The sequence below is a fragment of the Dermacentor silvarum genome, unplaced genomic scaffold (assembly GCF_013339745.2).
Source record: "Dermacentor silvarum isolate Dsil-2018 unplaced genomic scaffold, BIME_Dsil_1.4 Seq365, whole genome shotgun sequence".
In the NCBI taxonomy this organism is placed as follows: domain Eukaryota; kingdom Metazoa; phylum Arthropoda; class Arachnida; order Ixodida; family Ixodidae; genus Dermacentor; species Dermacentor silvarum.
In genome coordinates this window covers 315,534-342,696 of record NW_023606119.1, presented here as the reverse complement: position 1 = coordinate 342,696, position 27,163 = coordinate 315,534, and the positions used below count along the sequence as shown (strand labels likewise).

The window sequence follows — 27,163 nt, the reverse complement described above, 5'->3', positions numbered from 1 at the left end:
GGTTTCGTTTGCTCCGTGTTAGAGGTGTGCAAACCAACTATAACGTTTAGTTCAATGCCGCGCAGGGGTACACGGTTGCCAATTGACCGAAAGGCTGAAGTTGCAGCTTCTTATACTCCCCCCGAAATTTGCTTCAGGTCATTCGTTTGGGTATTCCAAGGGTACAACTTTTGAATCGATCTCCTCAAAGTGGTTCCATTCGACATGCGCACAATGTAGGCTCATGTTCTTACATCTCGACCTAAGAGAATTCGGCCACTTGTCCAGTTTTACAGGGCTGCCTCAGTAGATAATGTTGAGCAACTCAAACGAGGTTGCTTTCTTCACTGCGCTTGTGGAATTCGGCACAGCGAAATTGGCTTATTCGTCAGATACTTCTTTGCAATCAAAATTGGTAGGTCATCCTTAGGCGGTAGCGCCAGCGACGAGTGAGCGGAGCCGCCTCTGTAGCGGAACCGCTGTCAGGCAGAGGGGTCAGTCGCTTTTCTACCAGAAAGTGAGATGGTATAGAGGGTTCGGGTTTGTTGGTCTCCGAGCAGGCGAGCCTCAGAGGTCGAGAGTTGATGACAGCTTCGATTTCTATCGGTATTGTCGTGAGCTCCTTCAAGCTGCAGTAGCTGTTTCTCAAGACAGTCTTCAATGATGTTTTCACCGACAGAACCATCCCTTCCCAGAATCCGCCCCACCATGTGGCTTTCGCAGCTATAAGTTTACAGCAGATCTGTTACTTGTGAAAAAGTTCTCAATGTCTTCACCTCGTATTGTCGTCCACACTATCCTTAGATTCCAGAAGCGTGCTGAAATGTCTTGGCGTTGTCAGATAAGATTACTTGACAGACTGCTCTTCTCGAGATGAATCTTCGGAACGCCATCAGGAAGCTTGGAGTTGACATGTCGGTCGCCAGTTCAAGGTGCATTGCGCGCCCTACTGCGCACGTGAAATAACGATGAAACACTTCCGGTTATTTCCTTTGCGTCCATCGAAGTCTACACGGGTAACATGTCACCCTCTCACGAGCTAGAGAAGCGACTACCTCAGTAGCAGGAGGGCTGTTAAAACGGTTGCGCGTCACACGTTTCTTGAGCACCATTATTACCTTCTTTTTTCTCCGCACAATCCATGTACTGTTCCCTCAGTTCAGTAAGTCTCCAGTGCGCCAGCATGCAGGAGACGGCGGTTGCTTGTGCTGATCGTCAGCTCTGTAAAGGTTTCTATCGACAGGAGGGTAATCGGATGTTTAACGTTGTAGAGTAAATGGACTGCATAGAACGTTCGTCCAACTCTTAGCACCCCGTCGCAAAAGACGCCGCTGAGATGACGTATCGGGTAATCGCTGGCATGCCTGTCGAACAGCGAAGAAGTTCTTCTTGGAAGGGCCTCGAATTGGGCTTAATTAAGGAGTTGTGGAACCGCCAAGCACAGTTAAAAACACTGGGGCCTTTATTTGTACGCCCCTTCACTTGATCTACTCCATCCTTTCACTTCCTCCCCTTCCTCTCAATCAGCAGTCCCCCACTACTCGCTCATGTCTAAACCGGCGACGCGCCAGAAGAACAAGTTTGCCACAGAATGAAACAAGAGTGTGCCTCTTGAATTTCCTCTGCCGCAAAACGCACTTCTGATTCTGGTACTTGACCGTTGCCAAAAAAAGCTTCGCAGATCCCACGCCCTGTGGGAATCAATGCGAGCTAAGCTTTCTATGCTGTTTGCTTTGATGGACGATAATTAGCGGTGATGTTGACGGCCCGATGTTTAATTTCGTCAGTATTTAGTGCAATGCGCGAGTAGTAAGTTCACATTAAATGTTACCTTGCGTGCACCACTACTGCCCTGTCTGCGTAGTAAACAGAACACACAGAGAGACGTGTTTGCTTGAGTCGTTGCTGTGCGCCATATTCATAACGTCCGAGAAGGTTGTCACATGGCACATCGCATCGCGGCAAAATTATTAAGCTTTAATTTAATCATTGGGACTGTATGGGCCAATACATTTAGTATTGTATAAAATATTCATCCAAGACAATTTACAATAGAATCAGGGTGGCACTTCAGTCAACCAAAAGAACAGCTACGCTGGCTTCAGGAAGGGATACTCTACGATGGATCATATCCATGGCATGAATCAGGTAATCGAGAAATCTGCAGGAGTACAATCAACCTCTCTATACGGCTTTCATAGATTATGAAAAGGCATTTAATTCAGTAGAGATAACAGCAGTCGTAGAGGCATTGCGTAATCAAGGAGTACAGGAAGCGTACGTGAATACAATATCTTAGCAAACATCTACAAGGATTCCACAGCTACCTTGGTTCTCTGCAAGAAAAGTAGAAAGTCACCTATCAAGAAAGGGGTCAGGCAATGAGACACAATCTCTCCAATGCTATTCACTGCATGCTTGGAAGAAGTATTCAAGCTCTTAGACTGGGAAGGCTTAGGAGTGAGGATCAACGGCGAATATATCAGCGACCTTCGGTTTGCAGATGACATTGTCCTATTCAGCAACAATGGAGACGAATTACAGCAAATGATCGTGGACCTTAATCGAGAAAGTGTAGAATTAAGTTGAAGATGGATATGCAGAAAACAAAGACAATGTTCAGTAGCCTGGCAAGGGAACAAGATTTCAGGATCGCAGTCAGCCTCTAGAGTCTGTAAAGGAGTACGTTTATCTAATTCAATTACTGACAGGGGACTCTGATCATGAGAATGCAATTTACAGAAGAATAAAATTGGGTTGCAGTGCATACGGCAGGCATTGCCAAATCCTGACTGGGAGCTTACCACTGTCGTTGAAAAGAAAAGTGTACAATCATTGCATTCTACCGGGGCTAACATATGGGGCAGAAACTTGGAGGTTAACAAAGAAGCTCGAGAACAAGTTAAGGACCGCACAACGAGAGATGGAACGAAAAAATCTTAAGAGTAACGTTAAGAGACAGGAAGAGAGCGGTGTGGATCAGAGAACAAACGGGGATAGCCGATATTCTAATTGACATCAAGAGAAAAAAAATAGAGCAGGCCATGTAATGCCTAGGATGGATAACCGGTGTACCACTAGATTTACAAGAGAAGGGAAGGGAACCAAGAGAGGGGAAGCGCAGTCGAGGACGGCACAAAACTAGTTGGGGTGATGAAGTTTGGAAATTCGCAGGTGCAATTGGAGATCCCAGGGCGAGGCCTTCGTCCTGCAGTGGACATAAATATAGGCTGATGATGTGCCCAAAACCACTATAGTATTATGAGGCACGTCATAGTACATGGCGGACTCCGGAATAATGGTGCTCTTTAAAAGGCACCTAAATCCAAGTACACGACCGTGCTTGTATTTCAGCTCCGTCGAAATGCCGCTGTCGAGATCCAACCGGTGACCTCGAGCAACGCAATAGCCACTGTTAAGACCTTCGCTGACAACCGTGAAGACGCTACTGAGAGGCGAGAGCGGAGGCGGGGGCGCCTAAAAAGACCCTCGATGACAACCGTGAAGACGCTACCGAGAAGCGTGAGCCGAGGGGGCCTCTAACAAAACCGTCCTAGCAAGTTAATTATGAATACCACCGTGTCCCGTGTCACCGACCCGACAGTGGCCACTGCACCCTCTCCACGGCACTGCACGTGCCCTACTCACGCCCTTTTACTGTGTTTCTTTACTTCTCTCTCTTCCATTTTCCTTCCCACTCTAGTCATTTACTACTGCACATAAATCAGTCTCGAAACGGATCCCAAAGAGTGAACTTCTTCCTTCGTGGCTCCTGGGCGCATGGCCGACGCCGTCCAGCTAAGTCAACGCGCAGCAAAAGTTAGCAGTTGTTCAAAGGCGACAGTGATTAGATTCAGTCCATCGGCGCGAGTATTCAACAGCCGCAAAGCTGCCGTGGCGGACACAGAAGTGTTGATTTGGCGTGCTTCCGGGGCACGGCTTCCGCGGTGTCGACGGTATGGTGCTTTAATGCGGTTTTTCGTCTGCACGTCCTGCGTCAGTTGTCCGCTTGACAAATTTGCACGGTGTTTCAGGATAGCAGAAACGAGCCGTACCGCACCATGCACCTTGCATCCAGTTTGTCCGCAACCGCTGGCGCGTCTAGTAGTGGCGTTTCCTTGCCTTCTTACGACGCCTTTTCCCTCTCCAGCCCCCGCCCATGCATGCGATCTGCGAGCGAAGAGTGGCAAGGCTGTTCGTTTCGTCGGTTCGACCTGCCTCCTCTTCCTACCTCCTCTCTCCCATTCTATCTACCTGCCCTCTGGGCTGTTGGACGTTAGTACAAAGATAAACGCTGCAGTTTCTGCAATGCTATTGCGGGAGGGTATTGTGGCGACGCCCAGGGAACTCCAGAGGGCATTATGACGACTGTCGACGGGAAACGATGGAACATGCTTTATTGGAATTTGAACATATCTACCGAGCTGCCAGTTTAGGCTCATCTGGCCTACTTGAAGCCCTTGGGTTCAGGGATAGCAGGGGGAAAGTAAACATGCCCGCTATAGAGATTAGTAAGAGGCGATTGGAGGTTTGGTGGCAGGAAAGTAGGTAGACCACCAACAACGGAGACGTGCAAAAACAGAGTTCCCAGTAATGGTTCAAAAAGTTCTATGTTTGGAATTCTTTGTGTCTGTGTGTTTTCTCAAAAATATAGGTAGGACCACAAATATACTGCGCAAGATTCGAACAAGGACTAAGTGAGGGACACGGACAAGCGCGAATGGCTTATGTGGACAGAGCGCTTGTCCGTGTCCCTCACTTGGTCCTTGTTTGAGTCTTGCGCAGTATATTTGTTGTCCTCGAAGTATGAACCAACTCGCCAGCAACAAGTTTAAATTAGGTAAAATAATAACGAGAGCTTGGTTGCTCAACCTTGCTCAGCCCCGTTTCATGGCATCCATTCATCCACGTAAATGTCCAAGCGCCTTTCCTCTCTGCCACGCTCCTGCCATGTATCCACACCCCAACGCGGCGTGCAAGGTACCGACAGCAGCAGTGCAAAAGTCGAAGGAAGAGAAGGCTTCGCTTTAACGCATGCTCGGACCAGTTTAGAGAGGGGGCTTTGCAAAGGCAGGACCTTTACGGTCACCTTGTGAACGCCAAGTGTTCTTCTTTCTTTCTCTGCGATAGTCATGTCACCGATACTTTTATGATTTGGCCGGCAAGGCCGCGAAAGCCAAGTGGAATGGACCATTCCACCAAACTGATCTCGACTTGAGCGCCTTAGGAATGATTCCCCTTGTCGAAAGGTCGGCGAGATTTTTCATCCCAGGACAGTGATGTCCCGATCCGTTCGTTGTTCCAACACTTTCTTGGCGACAAAGGGCTGTCATTGTTGCGCGGAACCCAACGCAGCGTAATCTGTCCACATTGGCCATTGAGTGAACGCTCCAAGTAGTCGTGCACCCATCTGTTCCAGTCTTGGAGAGAAAGTCTCTGATACTCGGGATTTTGAGAGAACCAGAGTCCCCGCTGACTCCGGAGGTGTGCAAATACGGAACGGTGCCGTAAGCTTTGGGCCTCGCATCAACGAAGGTGTGTACTTCTTTCCAGATATCTTTAGGTAAGTTGCCATATTGGGTTGGCACTGTTACGTCCGTTAAATAGTGTAGCTGGGTGTGCCACTGCGTCCAAGCTGCTTTGACGTTTTCAGGCAGAATGGCGTCCCACTCGATACCCAATTCCCACAGCGTTTGAAACATCTACGTGGTTGTCACTGTGACAGGATAACAGAGACCATACGGGTCATACGCGTATATACGAGCCTGAAGGATGATTCGTTTTGTGTTGCTGTCTCGCTCTGGGCTCGAGTTTTGGGCTCGAGTTTTGTGATCACGACCGTACGGAGCCAGCAGGCAATGACGTAAAGGAAAGCACAGTGGTAATTAGCTGTAGTAGCAATTTAAATGTAGAGAATGATGAAAAAAGGGGGGAATGAAAGCGGACGCAAGGATAACTTGCCGCCGGTGGGGACCCAACAGCCTTCGCATTACGCGTGCGATGCAATACCAATTGTGCTACAGCGACGGCCATCAATCCACCCACTAACTTGGTCATTTATATGCACTAGCCCTGGAAGTGCTGGCCAAGTTAGCCGAATTAGTCGCCACTTAGAGCCGTGGCCCTTTTTTGCCCGACGGCCGTCAGAAATATGCCACTAATTTGTGAGCCGGACTTTTTACGCACCCTCCGGTTGTAAGGTGTAAACTCACATATCAAATTTGTCTGCTTTCGATGATCTAACAGGCGATCTTTACAGAACTGTGGTATCTCTTTTTCGGGCAGTGTTATGTTCTTGTAAAGTCGCGTTAACTTTTTTTCTTTTTTTGAAACGTTTTGCAGAACATTACATGTTCCAAATCTGCTTCTTGCAATTGCTAGAATTTTGTTTTCCTAAGTGCAGCAGTTGTCACTCAAATCGGCCCTGGCTGCGGTTGTCTAATGCGAGCATTTTACGCGCGCCGCACTAAAACTTGACGTCGCGAAATTTCTTTGAAAGAGCTTGCGTTGCTCTTCAGACTACAGATAAGAAATTTCTCATAGGACGTCGGAAAGTGGGCGCCAATGCCGCACCAAGTCTCCCTCCATCACAACACGTGGCAAACGCGACAGATAGAATGAAGCCTGGGTCGGGATGAAGTAAAATTATTCCAATCTGGTTTTATTCTCCATGATATAGGTCATAATAGCTCAGGTCCCGCCCTATAGGTGGCGCCGCGCCTATATGGGGAACCCTAGCCATTTCGGCTTATCACAGAGGGCTAATGGCGGATTTGGAATAAAAGCAGATTGGAATAATTTTACTTCATCCCGGCCCAGACCAGTTCTGCGTTTGCACGGACTGCCTGACACATTCGACGTCGCGGTTTTACAGCTTTCTGTCACCGATAAATCAGCGCTCCGCCAGACGACTTGTAAATCGGAGAAACCTAACGGCTTCAATAAATGTATAAATAAATAAGCAGATAATAACTAAACTATACGCTACGATTTGCTACGTGCGCCACGCACGAGTACTGATACTATTTCATGGCACATTCAACGGTTTATTGTACGCTGCAGTCCGGCCCCCTTCAGACACTATTTTTGTCATTTCTGTGCAGTGGTCGCAGAGCAGAAATATTCTGCTTAGGGTAAACTTAACATTCTGCTAACCTATATTACTTCCATTTTACTTCCGAGTGATATGCAGCTTGCCGCTTTGGTGAAGGCACTACCGTGTTTACGTGACGTTTGACGTGGGGCATGTCGGTAGCAACCTCGAAATATTTTTTTTTCTCTTTTTCAAATGCTCGTGGCCAATGAATAACTTGTGCCTGTAATTGGAGCGGGGTATTCAATCCTTTTTATGAAGAAATGTAGCATGAATGACTTTACAATATTCAAATATTCAGTTAGTCTGTAATTATGATGGCTCGTCATAAAATGCACAAAAAGTCATTCTACCACCTTGATTTGCTTTCACTAGAGTCTCAAGCACCTTGGCATAAAGTTATGTATGTATGTTTCACGCATGTTTTGACAGTCGATCATAATTCGTGTCTAAAAGGGTTACGAAAAGTACTGATCTACGCAGCTATCTTCACTATTCCGTGAATCAGTGCGCGCCACTTATTTCACGTATGTGCGAATGTGCTGCGGCAACAGACAATGTTCACTGTGCCTTGCAGTGTTCCAAGTCTTCCTGCCGTGCTGGGGAAACGTCACCGGAACGGCTTCCTTCGGGATCGGACTTCGCATTGCGAACGAGAAGGGGCGCTACCTGAGCGGCACGCCACTTCGGCTGCGTCTGCAGAAGCAGTGCGCCGACAACCGTAAGTAAGACGACCACTACCGATAGTAGGCGAAGGTTCAAGTTTATTTTCGTGCGAGGCAGAGTCTGCGTCCCGAAAGGCACATCGCGCGGCAGCGATGAGAAATATACTTCAAATACGGAAACGCATCCAATAAAGAAGACCTCTTATTTGCGTTCGTTTGTTTATGACATTATGGTCCTATAATGACAGATTGCCGCTGCTCTTGTACTGATGTTGCTGTGAGCATATGACAGTCAAGACACCACTCAGGAATGCATCAAGATTTTCTAAAAGAAAGCTTTTCTAGGAGAGCAATAAAATGCCCTAAGATCCCCGAGGAAGATTGATATAAAATCGTCAATGCACTTTTGCAACTGCGCAGGGTCAGTATTTTATAATCGCCAGTGGTTCCTCTCAACTAAGATCACCCACAATATGTTTCAAACAAAAAGTGCTGCACCACCTCTCCAATTATCTATAGACAATTACGGAAGAAGCATTGGTGACCGGCAGGAAGAAATACATGCGATGCATCATTATACCACGTTTCAGTCAGCGTCATAACATTGACACGTGCGCTAAAGCTTTGTAAAAATTTCTATGTCATCTTGTTTTTTGCAGAGAACGAACACCAATATGAAAGAACGACATTGCAGGATATACAATCAGCAATATGAATTCATACCTATGGTCGCAGGCTCAGATAAAACTGCTCAGGAGGCTTACACAATGTTCAGATAACGCATCACAAGTCCGACAATGAAAAAAATCGCTGCCATGTAACATCCGCAGATATGTTCCTTTAACAGCGAAGCCGTTTAAGCCAGCCATAATTTGTGGTGCGTATCAAGAAACTGCCAATAAAAGAAAATAAACTTTCTCGCCGAGGCGGTATTCGAACCCTTGTACCCCCGGTCCCAAAGCGAGCGTCGTAACCACTAGGCTATACAGCCTTTTTTTTTCTTTATTGCCATTTCACAAACACAAACAACATTATCAGATACACATGTACATATTCTAAATAGAGGAGCCACAACTCGGCCAGTGTATGTGGCTTAAAAATGCTTCACAGAAACCAATCGGTCTAATACATATAGCCACTCTGGGGGTTCACATTGGGCTCTGAACAAGTCTCGGGTGTAGATCATACTCGCAGCAAAATAGTGTCTTGCTGAGTGACTTTGTATATGAGCATGCCTAATATCCATTCTCGTCTTCCATACGCTATGCATGCAAAGCACATTAGCATATAACTCAACACTTCCCCTATATCCACACATGGAAGAAACCGGATTCCAAAAATGCTTAATGGCAATTCTTTTTTAAGGGTTCTTTGCAGGACATCCCGCAGGAATACGGCATCGTGGCATTCTACAAAAAATATGTTCTATTGTTTCCGGTTTGTTACAGATTAAACAGTTTACTGACCAAGGTACAAAAAGACCTTTACTTTGTAACCATGGCTTTACAGGGAGAATGTCGGTATGTATTTGAAGAAAGAACGCTTCAACGATGGTCTTACTGGCATTTTATTGCGATAGCAATTATATGGACACTTCAACCGGATTTCTGCCGTCGGCGTCGCCGTCGCCGTGAGGTTCCGTATAGATAAAATCTTCGCCGCGCGCCCTATGCCCCAGCGGAAGCGTGCGGGGACGCGCGCTATCACGGAGAGCGAACGCACTCTATCTCCCACGCGCAAGCAAGGAAGCGGAAAGCCAGCGCCGGAGGGAGCAGGGGGGGGGGGGGGGGGGGGGGGGGGGGGCACTCTCTGCCAACAACCACGCTCGTCGCTCGACCGCACCGTCTCTTATCTCCACACGGCTCTGATCTTTATGCACTGTGCATCGCCGCTCAGTTTCTGTTCAAGCGATAGACCGCACGTACCTTCGCCCGCTGCAGCGTATGGGCTTGCTGCCAGCGTTTTGACAGTCGTTGTCTGCAGTCATTCAGTGTGATCTATTCATGTTTGTTTGTGCGCGCTCACACCACGCTTGTTCATTAGTTAGTAATAGTCGGGCCACATTTCCAACGCACGCTACACATGTAATGCTGCCCGGATTCGCAGTGCAGCGCTACAGGTGTGTCCCTTCGCACGCCCTGCCCACGGGAAGCGCTTCTCATCACAACCACCGTTTCACACGCGCCTTCTCGTGGTCATCGAGTCTCTCTTCATGTCGGTCTACTTACGCCGCAGCACACCTGCTTACTTAATCAGCTCATGTTTACTACAATTTATATTGCTACCAAAGCCGCTCACCCACATCGTAACATTGCTCTGTTGCTATCGCATTCATTGCTTCGCCCTTAGGGCGAAACTGTGACATTTTTTTTACATGCTTTAGCACATCGCACTCAGGACCTAGCTTGTAGACAGCTCGATAGAGACGTATTGGTAGGAACATATCAAGAACGTCACAATACAAACGTTTTTTTCATAACATCAGACTAGTATTCATATGGAAATCTTGCCTTGAGCAAGCGTATAGACATAACCATTTCACACAAATAACAACTAAGCGGTCGTGCTTTCAAAGAAAATGTTGATACAACAAAGTCAGATAGATAATGCGGTAATCCTGCTTGGATCACACTTCTGAAAAACATCAGTTTGATCCCGCAAAAAGAATAATCTTCACCAGCTGCTGAAGAACAGGTGCGAGAGCCCTAGACCCCCATTTTTCACCTTATGAACAAATTGCACCGGCTGGTGCGCTCCCACTGCGATCCCCGTATAAAGGTCGCAAATACTCGGCGGATTTTTTGAACCGAACTTCTGGCCATGGTCATCACTTGCAACACGTAGAATACTTTGGCAATTAAAAACATATTGCAAACGGAAGCTCTTGCAAACGCTGAAAAGTTATGGCCACCCCATTTATCGGTAGTACTTTAACGCGTTTGTTTTCCTCAGACCATTATTCTTCCGCATTTCGGTAATAACTTAGCGGAACTCCGAGGTACTTTCCGGGGAAGCTGCAATTCATATGCGGTACACTTCGGGTGTGCTCTGCCAGTTGCCATGCCAAAATCCAAGGCATTTCGGCCTTGGCTATACAGGGCTATACCCACGCTTGCAGAACATGCATTTATGCGAACTATATGATTGCGTTCGAGCGTCCTCGTCTTTGTCCACAGCTGGCGCGTTCGTACGTTCGTGCTCTGTGAGGTGAAGAGGTTTTGTGTGCTATGAGAGCGAGAGAGAGAGAGACACGCATTCACGGAGCGGGTCTCCTGGAACGCAGTGTCGGCATTGGAACGCGCGCGTGTCGGTGTTGCAAGCTTCGCTATGCAACGCGCAATGACGGACTTAAGTCCGAGACGCGCGAAAAGAAATTATCATCATCATGAGTAATAAGAAAAAGTTCGCGCGCACTTCTGGAAAATGCTGGGATACGATCGCCCAGCTTCGCTGTTTCAAGCGTTACGCGGCCGAGTTCAAGGAGGAATAAACATTTATTGTAAAAAAATTTAATTATGGGGTTTTACGTGCCAAAACCACGATCTCATTATGAGGCACGCCGTAGTGGGGAGTCCGGAAATTTGGACCACCTGGGATTCTTTAACGTGCACCTAAATCTAAGTACACGGTATTTTCGCATTTCGCCCCCAGCGAAATACGGCCGCCGTGAACTTATATTGTAGAACCAGCACTTTATGATGGCCGGGCCTAAGCCTCCTGAGAGGACGTCGAGGGCTTGCCTCGCCGCCGCCTCACGGGCGTGCTGGGTCGCGCAGGTTTGGTCGTCGAGGGCAGAGCTCGGCAGAGCGTCACGCAACCTCGACGAAAGGGTCGTGGTGTTAATGTATGCGGATGATACTAATATCTTCTTCTCTTCACATAATCTACTGACACTAGAACGTTCTGTAAATAACTACCTTACGCACCTATCAAACTGGTTAAGAGAAATAGATTACGGTTAAATGCCTCAAAAACACATATGTCATATTTGGTCCGGTAAATAAACTTTACATAACAACTTAGTGTAAAATTTGAGGACACTTTAATAAACCAAGTTCAAGAGCAAAATTTCTCGGGGTTCAGTTTAAGAAAGACCTCAGCTGGTCTGTTCACATAACGAGCTTAAGTATGGAACTAGCCCGTACAGTTGGATGTCTATACAAGATATCTCAGCTCATACCTCTCTGGCTAAAAAGAATATTTATTTTTCCCTCCTTTACTCCAAGTTAACTTATGGTTTATTGTTGTGGGGACCACTACGCACACAATTACAATAAACTCATTACTGTACAAAAAAAAAGTGTTGCGCTGCTTTGAGTCTTTTCATGGAAATGTGCAGGATTTAAGAAGCTCCTCTGTTCAAGAAACTATCATGCTAAGGGCGGACCAGTTATATTATTTAAAAGTTTTGAAAGAAATACACCAGAAGAAGCTTTACGAAACTTGTGGCTCTGAAACGCACAATATCTTTTAAGGCACCAAAAACATCGAACACCATAAATTAGAACAAACTATGGAAAGCAAACAATGACCTATCAAATACCTGCCATCTTAAACAAACTTGAAGGAATGCTAAACTTCGAATATACATCACGTGTATTTGAACGCCATGTTATAGAAACATTGCTGTCCTCTGGTATTAAGTACAATCAGAACTAAGTATTTTGTTTGTAACACAGAAAGTGATCTGTAAATCTTGTCTTGTGTCCCTTTTATTGTGTATATGAATCAATGTTATCTATTATGTGAGAGGTTTTCACCATGCACAAGTGAAATGCATCTTGTTTTTATTTTATTTAATTGTATGTAAATATGGATAGTGTCATGCAATGTATGATTTGTTGTGTTTACTACTGAACAAGCGAGACGTTCTCGTTGTTATAGGACGGTGCAAAATGTCGTGTTATATAACTTTTCTTGGTCAACGCAACTTTATTGTCAATGTTTGGTTCAGCACATTTTTTTCCCGTGTTTGCAAGTGCATCACTCTGAACTGTTTGGCTGAGGCCTCGTCAGGCATAAACTGCCTTTAGCTTCTGTCCCTGCATCAGGCTTTATGTGCTGTCTGCTGCGAAAACTGAAATAAAAAAAATGTGAGTGTACTGTGCTGGGCACTCCCACAGCATATGCGGAAGCGTAGCCGGGTGAGTGCCACAGCACCGGCAGTTGGGGGTACTGTAAACTTCACGGAATATAAGGTGGAGGCGTGTGGGTGAAGGCTACGTATTTGTTTGTAGCAGACGCTGGATGGTAGCCTGCACCCGGCTGAACTTGGGTGAGGTGGGGGGAAGGTTCGGCGACTAGGTAAAATGCCTTAACGAGATCGTTATAAGTGGTCAGATTGTCCCTGGTGTCCAACTCGTCTCCAGTGTCTCCGGCGCGGTTGACTAGGCCTCGCGCGATGGAGTGGGTGACCTCGTTGAAGTTGTGGAGGTGTGGGTCAGGGGCGTAGCCAGGGGGGGGGGGTTCAAACCCCCCCCCCCGAAATTTTTTCCGCAACCCCCCCCCCCACCACTTACCCGCCCTTTGTTTTCGTCGCTTCGCGCTGACATAATTCATGAAACCGGTGCTACTATCACAATTTCATTCCTGGGCGCTTCCGTTTGGTTGGTAATTTACAGCGAATCATGTCTGCATATGGAAAAAACTGTCACGGTGTTTGTCAAGGCTTTGACACTCTGTGAAGTTTTGGGCGAGAATGTGGCGGCCGCATTCTGAAGCAACAAATGCGGCAGCCGCATTTTAGATGATGGCGAAAACGCTTGAGGCCCGTTTACTTAGTTTTAGGTGCACGTTAAAGACCCCAGGTGGTCGAAATCTCCGGTATACATTTTCGCCGCTTCCCTTCAGGTGCCGGTTAGGCCGCGCTCGTGCAGGATCTTAGGCTACGTTCACACTTGGTCTCGAGGCTGTAGGAAGCGGCAAAATCTTGCAAAAATCCGCCTGCCTAGGCGGCAAAACAGGCAGAAAAACAGGCTGTTAGCCAAACCAGTCTCGGGCCGATTTTTCGCCATGGCGAAGCGGAAACGCGGCGGAAAGTTGTTCTGCTTCACTGGAAGCTACACTCTATAGCATGTAACAACCGGCCGTAAATTGAACATGGCACCAGAAGTGTAGGCTGTAATGCTGATCGACGCGATCAAGAACCAGCCCTTGCTCTACGACAAGAGTGGCACTAAAACGTACTGTCAGCAATACTCGCGATAGTGTATTCAACGTCGCGCGACCGGAGGTGCCGCAACGAAGCCTTGGCGTGACCCAACTTCTCGCGCTTTTGCAAAGCCAGCGAACCCACACCGCCGTTTCCGAGGTGTCCGCGTCTTCCGTTTATTCATGTCCATTTCTAGAAAACAAGTAGGTAGAAGTATAAAAGCCATTCTTCTTCCACGGCAGACAATAGTTAGGCAGATTCCTCGTTGGCGCTCCATAATTCTCCTCGCACGTGTACGGTATGTTGCAGAAGTCGCGGGTGCTTTTCTCGTCGCGACGATAGATTGGGAGCGTAGGTCTCACGTAGGACGCGCAGGCTTTGGCGAGCCCCAACACAAGGGCCAGCCCGGGTTTTAGCTGTGTGTTCCCGTTGCCCCTTTGGTGTCCTGGAGGCGCCGACAATAAAACGAAATGATGAAATGTTATTACAACTTGTAAATAAAAGCTATTAAAGAAATGTTCTCACGCCTAGGCACCAACCTGTGACTCAGCGCCACCGCGCCCGTGTGCGGAGAATTACGGAACGCCAACGAGGAATTTACCGAAGGTCGCAGATGAAACGCGAAGTTGCGTAAAATGATCACTTTTGATGACGGTACGTGGCTCAAAGAATGAACATACCGCTCGAAATAATGCGATATGAGCGCCACCACGCCGCCAAACGTACGCAGACGAGATGGATCTGGACGAAACGGCAGCGGCGGCAGCGGCGGTAGCAAAACAAATGTGAACTTGGACAGGCGCGGAAAAAATTTTCAGGCCGCTTTGGCCTTTCCGCGCCGCTTGCCGCTTCCCAAGTGTGAACGTAGGCTTCAGGCCCATTCACACACTTGCGACTAGGCGAGGTCTCTCGACAGATTGCGACTGGCGACCAAACTACTCAAGACGAACGATGTTCACACTTGCAAATGCGACCGACGAGTCGCTAAACCGAAATGTATCACGATATGCCGTTCACGTCTGCTTGAAATGTCATCGCCGCGTAAAATAAGCGTCACGTATACGGACGTCCGTTCCTTCGCATCTATTGGTTTAGCTGTTCTGCGACTGCGGTTCGCGCGACTGAAAAATCGAGCAGTGAGCGAGTGGCCCGAAACCGGTCGCATTTCGAGAAAAGCGACCATTTGCGACTATACTTGCGACTGTCGGTCTTTGCGACCAACTTGGTCGCTGCGCGACCTCGCCTAGTCGCAAGTGTGTATGGGCCCTTAGTCTGCGCGAGGAAACGTCTCTTGTTTGCGATTGCGCGCCCCTACGGAAGGCTGGTAATTACTGTTGTGTTGCTGAATCCAACCAGCAATTACGGAAGGCTGGTAGTTGCTGCTGTTTTGTTGTGGATCCCAAACCAGCAATGTACACACTGTAGGGGGTTGATGACAGCAGTGAAATTCCACGCGACTCGCAACAGAATGCACGAACCAGACAGCCGACAACCATGAATTACTGCTGTGCGCAGTACAGCGTAAGTAAACCTTCTTGTGCAGGCGCTGACAGTTCTCGTCGGAGTTCACGCGTCCTGAGAAATTGATTAGGTGGCACTATGTACTAGAAAAATACCGGAGTTCAAATCGCTGCATCACTAGTAAAAACAATCAGTCGATTTCTTGAGTACAAAGCCGCTTCCTGTTTGCAACCGGCGTAAGTGAAGCAGAGGTGAGTTGCACGCACTACTTAAAATGCGTACACAAGCCATTCTATGCTTTGCTGAATATTCTTGTAGTCAATTCATGAATCTTTTGACTCAGTAAAGGCAAATGACGGCTGCAGCTCCCAGCACAGCAGCGGAGACACAGCGGGCCCATGGCACTTGTTCCGCAGGAAATGCAACCCTATCTCTATGAGGGAGCAGGGGGCGACGAAAGCTTCGGAAAAAAAAGCCTTACGCGTTTTTTGCGCGTATTTAAGTTTTCATAGCGCAAAGACGCAGCGAAGCAATCTATTGGCTATTGGAGTAGGTATAAAGGCCTGTCACACGTGCATTTTCTACGCGTATAGTCGGTCGCTTGATCTGTGAACGCACAGTCGCACCCGACGAGGCATTCGCTATCTACGCTTAACGGAAGAACAAAATGATGTCTTCTCCGATCCGCACGAGGGGGTCGTCTCATGATGCGTTTGTCGAAGACTGATCCATTCAGTGGCGCGATGAGAGACCCGTTGCTCCAACGCCCACTGTAACTGTCGTACCTTACTGTATTTACTGAGCTTACTTACTGTTTACTTAATTTCTTCACACGCACACGTCGAGGGGGGGGGGGGATGGGGGTCCCATGTCTTGATATACATGTATAAAGTCTGCTTAAACTACCGACATTTGTTATCGATCACGTGACCTAGAGGAAAGCAACATAAGCTTGCGCCCCCCCCCCCCCCCCGAAAAAAATTTCTGGCTACGCCCCTGGTGTGGGTGACGGGGCCCTCATGGCCGCGGATCCATGTCAGGGAGATCATGCTGTCTTTAGAGTGTGGTGCCTGGCGGAGGATACGAAGAGCTTGAGGAGAACCCGCTGTGGTTGCTCAGTGGCTATGGTGTTGGGCTGCTGGGAGTACAAGGTCGCGGGATTGATCCCGGCCACGGCGGCCGCATTTCGATGGGGGCGAAATGCGAAAACACCCGCGTGTAACTTAGATTTAGGTGCACGTTAAAGAACCCAGGTGGTCCCAATTTCCGGAGTCCCCCACTACGGCGTATCGTGGTGTTGGCACGTAAAACCCCATAATTTAATTTAGCTTGAGGAGAAATACGGCCTTTGCTGAAGTTAGTGACGGCTGAGCGAAGTCACAAGGTTAAGCGTTTTTTTTGTATTATTTCTTGTACATGCACGCTTTCCAACCCTTTTCCTTTCTGCTCTACGGCGTGCCCACTACGGCGTGCCTCATCAGCCCACCGAACAGGCGCTTCAGGTGCCCATTTGTGTACATCTGCGTCTTTCATCTTAGCCCCCGAGGTTATCGCTTTCTGGCGGGGCTTTTCAAACGAAACTACTCGGAGAGAAGAAATTGCGCTCAGTGCTGCACAAAACTGTATTACGGTGTACTATATCGTTCGCGCTTGGAACGCGATTAGATGCCTCACTTTCACTGCAGTAATGTCACACTCCAATTGCGCTAGCAATTTTCATACCACCTCATGAACCTTTCTCTTCGGAGTCTAGGCAACACATTTTACCTGCACGGTCAAACAACTCGAGTGTTGTTCACTTTGCACGAGTCTTACATTTGGCCCTTCCAGTTGCGCACGCAGGACGTCATGTTTGTTTCGAAACTTTGTGACAGTTCCTCTTCATTTTCCCTTTCGACACAGTGATGTTTTCATCATAGTTTTTACGAAGAAGGACAAACTATTCGTGATTGCTCTGATGCCTTTCTTAGGTCTATTTCAAGGCGCAGGTCACGAGAAACCCGCTTATATATATATATATAGATATATATATATATCTATATATATATATATATATATATATAGTATATATATATATATATAGTATTCGGCAGGTACACTTGCCGAATGCTTGACGGTTAAAACAAGCTGGCTCGTTGAAAACCGACCTAGCGCGAACCACACGATCGTCAACGTCTTCTTCCACAGTGGCTAGCATAGAGCTGGTGCCGATGTGCTTCGGTACAATCACTCCCCCACACAGAAAGGAGCCAACCTGGCGACTTAGGGGAATGACACACAGGAGGGTCGTAGCACGGTTTCAGCCGTGCGACGTGAACTGATTCACACCCTCCGCGGCGGTGGTCGGAAGATTGGCTCGAACGGCTCGATGATGTAGTTCACGGGAGTCGTTTGGTCTTCTACTCGGTAGGGACCATGATATTCGAGAGAAGCTTGGTCGAAAGGCCGGGAGTAGTGGACGGGACCCAGAGCCAAACTAGCATTCCTGGGGAATAGTGAGCATTAGATGCGGATTCGTTATGGCGAGATTTTTGGCGACATTGGTCTTGCGCGGTAAACGAGCGAGCCAGTTCACGACACTCTTCAGCATAAGCAGCCGCTTCGGAAACAGGCGTGGCTTCAGAAACATCGGGTCGGTAGTGGAGAATGGTGTCCATGGAACATGATGGTTCACGTCCATATAAAAGAAAAAAGGAGAGAAGCCGGTGGTAGTTTGTGGCGCAGAGTTATAAGCGTACGTGATGTAGGGAGCACCTGGTCCCAATTGGAGTGATCATCGGACACATACATCGCAAGCATATCTCCAAGGGTACGGTTGAAACGCTCCGTCATGCAATTGGTTTGAGGATGGTATGCAGAGGTGGTGCGGTGAACAATGCGGCATTCTTGGAGCAGTGCCTCGATAGCGCTTGAGAGAAAGACGCGGCCACGATCGCTTAATAATTCACGGGGCGCACCGTGTCGCAAAATGAGGTGGCGAAGAAGGAAGCGAGCGACGTCTATCGCGGTGGCAGCTGGCAGCGCAGATGTTTCAGCGTACCGTGTGAGATGGTCGACGGCGACAATGATCCACCGGTTTCCTGCAGGAGTGTTCGGGAGGGGACCGTAAAGGTCAATGGTCGTACAGGGCACGGTAAAGGTTCAAGAGGTCCCGCGGTGCTATGAGGGGGTGTCTTACGCCGTTGACACGAAAGGCATGAACTGGCGAATGTATCGATACATGCCGTGCCAGTAATACCTCAGGCGTAAGCGGGAGTAGGTCTTGAATACGCCAGCGTGGCTGCATTGAGGATCGTCGTGGAAGGCGGTTCGTATGTCCGAGCGCAGATGTCGTGGGATAACAAGCAACCACATGCGGCCATCGGTTAGGTAATTGCGGCGGTACAACAAGCCTTCACGGACGACAAAGTGATGCGCTTGGCGACGAATGGTGCGTGAAACAAATTCAAGCGAACGGTGGGAGAGAACGTCAAGCAGAGAAGCGATCCAGGGATCCTTGCGTTGCTCGGCCGGCATGTCGGTGATGCCGAGGGACGACGAATCGCAGGTGGAAGTTTGTAAGCAAAGTAGGTCAGACGGCAGCGGAGAACGGGATAGGGCATCGGCGTCTGAATGTTTGCGTCCCGAGCGATAAATGACACGTATGTCATACTCTTGAAGGCGTATAGCCCAACGAGCGAGGCGGCCAGTGTGTCTTTCATAGATGACAACCAGCATAATGCATGGTGGTCAGTCACAACTTCAAACTGGTGTCCGTAAAGGTAAGTACGGAATTTGCCGATCGCCCAAATAATTGCCAACATTCTTTTTCCGTTACAGAATAGTTTGACTCTGCCTTTGTTAGGGTACGGCTGGCATACGCAACGACATACTCGTCATAGCCGTCTTTGCGTTGGGCGAGAATGGCACCAAGACCGACACCGCTAGTGTCCGTGTGAATTTCAGTAGGCGCATTGGGATCGAAGTGGCGCAGTACTGGTGGGGACGTAAGGAGCCGGCGGAGCGTCGTAAATGACTCGTCACAATCGGGAGTCCACGCCGAGGGGTCAGCTGCTGGCAAGTAGCTGAATCAAGGGGGCGATAATAGAGGCGAAATTGCGGATGAAACGCCGAAAATAAGAGCACAAGCCGATGAAGCTACGGAGCTCTTTAAGAGGTTGGCTTGGGAAAATCGGCAACGGCACGCAGTTTGGCAGGGTCTGGCAGGATTCCCTCTTGTGAAAAGACGTGGCCTAGAATCGTAATCTGTCTGGCACCAAAATGGCATTTCTTCATGTTTAATTGCAAACCGGCGGCCGTGAGACACTGAAGAACTTGGTCGAGGCGATCAAGATGAGATTCAAAATTGGGAGAAAAGACAACTATGTCGTCTAAGTAGCACAGACAGGTACGCCACTTAAGTCCCCGGAGGATCGTGTACATCATCCGCTCGAAAGTCGCAGGCGCGTTGCACAGGCCGAAGGGCATCACATTCAATTCGTATAACCCGTCAGGGGTCACAAAAGCCGTTTTCGGACGGTCCGCTTCAACCATCGGCACTTGCCAGTATCCAGATCGAAGATCCAGGGAAGAGAAAAATTCGGCACCTTGTAGACAATCGAGGGCATCGTCTATTTGGTAGAGGATAAACATCCTTACGTGTGATCTTGTTCAGTCGGCGGTAATCCACGCAAAATCTGATTGAGCCGTCCTTTTGCGCACCAGTACGACCGGAGAAGCCCAAGGACTGTGCGAGGGCTGGATCACGCCACGTTGCAGCATGTCATCGACTTGTTCACTAATGACGTGGCGTTCGGCTTGGGACACTCGGTAGGGACGCTGACGCAGTGGAGCATGGCGACCGGTGTCAATACGGTGAACAACCGCTGACGTGCGCCCCAAACAATGTTGGCCGAGGTCGAAAGAGGCCCGAAAACAGTCAAGCAGCTGAACTAGCTGATTGCGCTGAGTTTGCGGGAGCGCGTTATCGACGCTGTGCAACAAGATGTCGTGGTCGGATGAGGCGGGGGAGGCGGGAGCGGCGGCAGAAGTGACGGCACCGATAGGCAGTGGGGTCGTATCGCAAGGCGCATCAAACGGAAAGATGGCATCAAAAGTGTCGAGACGCCCAACAGATTCGCCATGTAATAGAGTTGAAGGGCAGGGAAACGGATTGCGCGCGCAAACGGCACCGGAATCATCATCAAGTGTGACGACTGCAAACGGTATAGGACAAGGTTCCGGCGACGCGCACATTCCTCAGACGGTGCAAAAAGTGCAGTGGAATTGGGGACAGCGTGACAGGGAAAGCAGGGATTATGACGTCAGCAGCGACAACCACTTTAGCAGACGGGCGAGGTTCATCGACGGTTGTGGTACAGAACGGAGACAAGGCGAGTTGTGCACGAGCACAGTCGACAACTGCATGATGCGCGGAAAGGAAGTCCCAGCCCAGGATAACATCATGCGACACATGAGAAAGGACGACAAATTCGAGAACGTAGAGCGCATCTTGAATTAAAACACGGGCGGTGCAGGTGGCCGAAGGCTTGACGTGCTGCGAGCTCGCTGTGCGTAGCGAAATATCAAAAAGCGGAGTCATCACTTTGTTCAGTTTGCGGCATAGAAACTCACTAATCACACAAACAGGTGCTCCTGTGTCAACAAGAACGTTCGTCGCGACACCGTCTAGAAACACTACAATCTCGTTAGGCGGCGAAAGAAGAGGCCTTGCAAATTTCGACGACGGCGCAGTTCTGCCTCAGGAACTGCGGCTGTTAGTTTTCTCCTGGGCATGGTTGGAACGGCGAATCATGGGGGAAAGGGAGCGGCGGCGGGAGAAGGGATCGGCGTGAATTAAAGGCGGGGCGACGGGGAATACGAGTCCGTTGCTTCAGATGCAAGACGGTGTGTAGCTAGTTGAGGGACAAGGCCCAAGTTGGGAGCAACATCGCGAAAATAGAGTCCGCGCCGGCGACAAAGGCGCACAACATGTCCCGGAATACCGCAAGCGTAGCACACTGGCCGGTTGCCGGAGTGCGCCAGGGGTTGATAGGTGGTCTCGGATGCGACAACGGTACGTAAATCGGCCGTACAGGACTTCGCGGCTGTAGAAGTTGGTGGCTGGGCGGGATGGGACTGGCGTCGGTTGGGCACGAGACCGAGTAAGGGCCTCAGCATAATGAGCGGTGCCGTAACCTGTAGCGGCCGTACGCGTAACTTGTAGCGGTGCCGTAACTTGCGGCGGCGAAGCAGGGGACTGCAGGGCCTCGGCAACTTCCGTCTGTATAACCCGACGAAGCGACTGGTCCAGTGTGGGGAGGCTCGGTGACCGATGCCACAAGAGAGAGCTGACGCGCAACTTCCTCGCGTACGTATTGCTGAATTTGAGGCAGCAAGGAGATGTAGTCAATACAAGCACTGCTGGGAGCCAAAGCTGAAAGGTCGGCTGGTTGCATTTCAGGGCGACGCGTGGTGATGCGCTGTTTACGCAGCTCGTCAAACTTCGGCAAAGTTCAATAACCTGAGTTACGCTCTGTGGGTTTTTGGCCACGAGCATATGAAAGGCGTCATCGTCTATGCCTTTCATTATGTGTTTGATTCTCTCAGGTACCGACATGGACGCATTCACCCGCCTACAGAGGCCGATGATATCCTCAATGTAGCTTGTGAAGGTCTCACCAATTTGTTGAGATCGTCCGCGGAGGCTGTGTTCAGCGCGACGCTTGCGCACCGCTGGCCGCCTGAAAAACGAACGAAACGAGGGTCTCTTTGAACGCTGACCAGGTGGTAAAATCAGCTTCGTGGTTCTTGAACCACAGGTTGGCCACGTCGGCAAGGTAAAGATGGCATAAGTCAGCTTGTCGCGGTCATCCCTTGTTGTGAGCGCTAACACGTTCATACTCGGCCAGCCAGTCTTCCACGTCATGACCGTCAGTGCCACTGAAGACTGGAGGATCACGCTGACAAAGCACCCCAGAGCACACGACAGGTGTGGGAGCAGGGACAGCTCGCGAGGTGCCGGCGTCCTCGGTCATAGCGAATGCAGATGGTAGCGTACGGCTACGGAGTTCCAGGACGCTGAAAGGGACGACCCCACTTCCACCAAATCTGACAAGAGTATTCGGCAGGTAGACTTGACGAAGCTTGACGGTTGAAACAGCTGGCTCGTTGGAAACCGACCTAGCGCGAACCACATGATCGTCAACGTCTTTTTCCACACTGGTTAGCCCAGAGCTGGTGCCGATGTCCTCCGGTACAATCATGTTTTGCCGAATCGACGTACATGGACAGTATGTTGGCAAGCGTTCTGTTTGTGCGCTCGACCAGACCATTAGTTTGTGGATGGTAGGGCGTAGAATGGCGGAAGCTACATGAACACAGACGAAGGGTTTCTTCAACTACGTCCGCGGTAAATTGTCGCCCACGATCGCTGATTACTATGCGAGGAGGTCCATGTCGGAGTATAACGTGAGCCAGAAAGAAGATAGAAACTTCTGTAGCTGTGGCCGATAGCAACGCGGCGGTCTCACAATAGCGGGTAAGGTGATCTACGCAAACGATAACCCAACGATTGCCGTTGGAGGATCGCGGGAAAGGGCCCAGAAGATCTATACCAACTTGCTCAAAGGGGACGCTAGAAGGGGGAACTGGTTGAAGCAGGCCATGTGGCGCTTGTGGAGGGCGCTTGTAGCGCTGGCATTGAGAGCAGCTGGCGACGTACCGTTCGATATCCTTCCGCATCTTAGGCCAATAAAAACGTTCTTGAGCCCGGTAGAGCGTACGTGTGGAACCAAGATGACCGGAAGGTGGGTCATCGTGCATGGCGTATAATACTTGGCTGCGAAGGTTCTTGGGACAACTAAAAGGTAGCGTGCACCCGTGGTCGAGTATCTCTTCTTATACATCGTGGCACCATCGCGTAGGCGAAAGCGACTGCCTGCAGGTGACTCCTGTGCTGCCGCGAAGAGCGGTTGTAAGCTGTCGTCCTTGTGCTGCTTGGATATTACGGTACCCATATCCGGAAATTCTAGGGGCACAAAAGCGATGTATTCTTCAAAGTTGTCCGCATCGCATTCAGTTGTTGCAAGTGACATCCGAGAGACACAATCAGCGTCGGCATGTCGCCGGCCACTTTTGTAGCAAATAACGAAGTCGTATTCCTGTAGGCGGAGGGCCCAGCGCGCTAGTCGTCCTGAAGGATCCCACAGATTCACAAGCCAGCATAGCGAATGATGATCCTTTATCACAGTGAAGGGGTGCCCGTAGAGATACGAACGAAACCGTTGCACTGCGAAGATGACTGCCAGACTCTTGTTCGGTCACTGTGTAGTTGCGCTCGGAGCGGCTCAAGGACCGGCTAGCGTACGAGATCACGTGCTCACTGTCGCCAATACGCTGAACTAGCACAGCACCGATGCCTACGCCACTGGCATCAATGTGAATTTCAGTTGGCGAAGAATTGGTTGGGACGTCAACAGGAACTTTAGCTGGCGAATCGATGAGTCACAAACTGCAGTCCACTCAAAGGGAACGCCTTTTTGGAGAAGGCGTGTAAAGGGATGAGCCATGTCAGCATTAAACCGCGGAATTCATCAGCGAAAGTAGGAGCACAAGCCCAAGAAACTTCTTAACGGCTTGACAGAGTTGGGTACCTTAAATGCTTCTATGGCCGCAGTCTTTTGTGGATCTGGTCGGATGCCTTCTATAGCGACGAGATGTCCTAGCACGAGAGTTTGTCGTTCCCCAAAACGGCATTTTTTAATTGAGCACAAAACCCGCTTTCTCCAAGCAGTTCAATACCAAGTACGAACGTTTCTTCTGCTCACTAAACGTTTGCCCGAAGATCACAACGCCGTCTAAGTTGCACATGTAAACTCCCCATTTCAAGCCGCTAATATTGTGTCCATGAACCTCTCGAACGTTGCGGGCGCGTTACACAACCCGAAAGGCATCACGTTAAACTCAAATAGTCCGTCGGACGTTACAAATGCTGTCTTTTCTCTGTCGTCCTTGTGCATAGGAATTTGCCAGTAACCTGAGCGTAAGTCAATAGAGGAAAAATAAGATGCCGCAAAAAGGCAGTCGATGGCATCGTCAATTCGTGGGAGTGGATATACATCTTTCTTAGTAACGGCGTTTAGGCGACGATAATCCACGCAGAACCGCCACGTAGCGTCTTTCTTCTTCACCAATATCACGGGGGCTGCCCAAGGACTAGATGATTCTCGAATGACGCCTTTGCATAGCATTTCTTGGACTTGATCGCTGATTATTTTGCGTTCTGATGGGACACCAATAGGGTTTTTGTCGGATAGTCTGGGCGGCTTCTGTGTTGATGCGGTGACGAGTTCTGGACGCAGGAATCGATGGCGGGCCATCGTGCTGCACGAAGTCGAATACCGAGGTGTGTTTCGTAAGTAGGGCCATCAACACTCGACGCTCGTGATCACTGAATGATTTATCAATCATTGAAAGTATCTTCGAGCTCCCGGGCTCGAGACACTGGTTGCTCCTCCATCGGGTAGCTCTATAAGTACTGCCACCGATGTAGGCGAGTCTTCCTGAAACGTGGCAATCTTTAGGCCTTGAGGTAGCACTGCCGCTTCAGTGGAACAGTTTAGCGCCCACAGCTCCGCGCATCCATTGGTCACTGAGACCACGCAGTGCGTAACTAACACGTTTTTCTTCAGGCAGTTCCGATGTACAGGTTCCACTGCAGCATCGAACGAGATAGGAGTCGGAGATGAACAGGTGACGGTAACACGCATCGCGGATAAGGCGGGCACAACTGTATCATCAGACACGCAAAACAGACTCTCCGGGCAAGCTGCACCTTCAAAGAGCACAGGCGAAACACTGGTGTCGACACTTAGTTCACCCGTCCGGCAGTCAACATTGGCACCACACAATTGCAAAAAGTCAATCCCCAGAATTACGTCATGCGAGGAGCGAGGAAGAACAGTAAACTCTGCAATAAAAACTCTCCCACCCAAAGACACATCAACAATACACACACCAACCGGGTATAATGTTTCACCACTGACTCCACGGAAACTTGTGCAGTGGTCCCAACGAAACATAACCTTGCGTCCCGAAGGCCTTTAAACCCCACATTCATGACCGAGACAGTTGCTCCCGTGTCGACTAAAGCCATTGTAGAGACCCCATCAATCAGTACATGAACCTTATTCTTCATGAAAATAGTTGGAGGCAGTTGAGTTGGTAGCGCACATTTTCCACCGGGCGACACGAAACGGCGCCGAGGCGACGGTGACGTGAATCGCGGCCGCGGGATGGTGATCGGGAGGTTCGGAAGGCTGGTGGTGGCGTCAGAGTACGGTCGGAGGCAGGGGAGCGATAGCGGTTGCGGGTTCTTGCTCCTGGGCGGTGCGTCGGTCCTCTCGGAGTAGCTTTCTGAAGTGGAGTCTCCTGGCCACTGAGTACGCGCGTACGGCCGCTAGGCCGCATAGTCGGCACTGATGGTCCGTAGTTCAATGCTCGGCGTTGGCTACAGTACCTAGCTATGTGGCCAGGCATTCCGCAGAAGTAACGCACTGGCAAAGGGCAAACTTCAGGATGCCGATTGAAGTATTCTGCCGAAGACATCGGTTGAGGGTAACGAGCCTTGAAAGTCGTAGGTAGCGGCAAGTCTTCGTGGACGAAAGCTGCGTGGGCGTGGATCAAAACGTTGAGGGGGCGAATCATTGCGTGGTGGTTCGGTCGTGTCGTAATACGGTTCGTCCTTGGAGCCGTTAAGATCCGCGACGTTCACCGAGTGGTTCCAGGTAGCCGAAGGGGTTCCCAAAGAGTGTCTCGGAAAACGGATGAGCTGCAACGTGGCGCCGCATAACGTGCCTGTTCTTCATGCCGCTGGAGCTCCTCGCGGACTATCTGGCGGATGGCAGACGAAAGCTCTGGGTGCGGAGGACTCGTCTCAACACTGGCTACGGTCGTTACGTTGGCCAGCCGTCCAAACTTTGGTGTAATTCGGCGAGTCTTCAGCGCCTCGAACGTACGACAGTGCCGTATCAGTTCTGATACGGTGCGCAAGTTCTCTTTTCCAATGAGGAAGTTGCACACGTCTTCCGCTATTCCTTTCAAGACGTGCCCCACTTTATCTTCCTCTGTCATTTGAGGGTTGATGGTTCGGAACAGCTTCAAAATTTCTTCAATATAGGTAGTTCAAGTCTCGCCAGGTACTTGAGCTCTTTAGGTTAATGTGAATTCCGCACGTTTTCTTCTTTGCGTCCGAGTCACCTAAACACTTCTTGATCTCCTCAACGAAGCGCGTCCACGTAGTTAGCATGTCCGCGTGGTTGTCGTACCATACCAACGCCGTGCCGGCCAAGAAGAAACAACGTTCCTAAGCTGACTGGCAGCGTTCCAATTATTGTATTGGCTTACCCTTTAGTAATGGGTTAGCCACTCATCCACATCTTCCTCTGCCTTCGCCGAGAACGGGCGTGGCTCTCGGTAGTGCTGGATAGGGACTGGGCTCGCCGGGGCACTGCTGGTGAGGGTGTTTTGCTCGGTGGCCATGATTGAGCGCGACGGCGAAAGTCCGGCGAGGCGACGGCTTCGGCGTAATTCTTGTGCTGATGGCTCCGTCGTAGGTCGTGGGAGTTACCAGCACAGCTCCACCAAATGTTACACACGAGGTGTTCGATGTCGAACCAGAAGAATCTGGTTGATCAGAGCGTTTCGAGCGTGGTGATGAGGAGATGCCTCAATCAATGGCACAACCCACTGTGGGGATAGGCCACGAACCGGGTGGTATTATGATCGAAATTTAAAATAAATTAGTTTAGAAATTAATAAGTAATAAAAATTAAA

At 49.5% G+C, this 27,163-nt stretch overlaps 1 protein-coding gene across 2 annotated transcripts in view; it reads left to right on the top strand.

The window, feature by feature from the left end:
• Window positions 1-27,163, top strand: part of LOC119434990 (protein shifted-like) — a 170,725-nt gene that overhangs the window by 26,117 nt on the left and 117,445 nt on the right. For both annotated transcript variants that reach the window (XM_037701975.2, XM_037701974.2), the window contains exon 3: window positions 7,650-7,793. In XM_037701975.2, coding sequence (XP_037557903.1) covers window positions 7,650-7,793 — 144 coding nt within the window. The remainder of the gene's footprint in view (window positions 1-7,649; window positions 7,794-27,163) is intronic.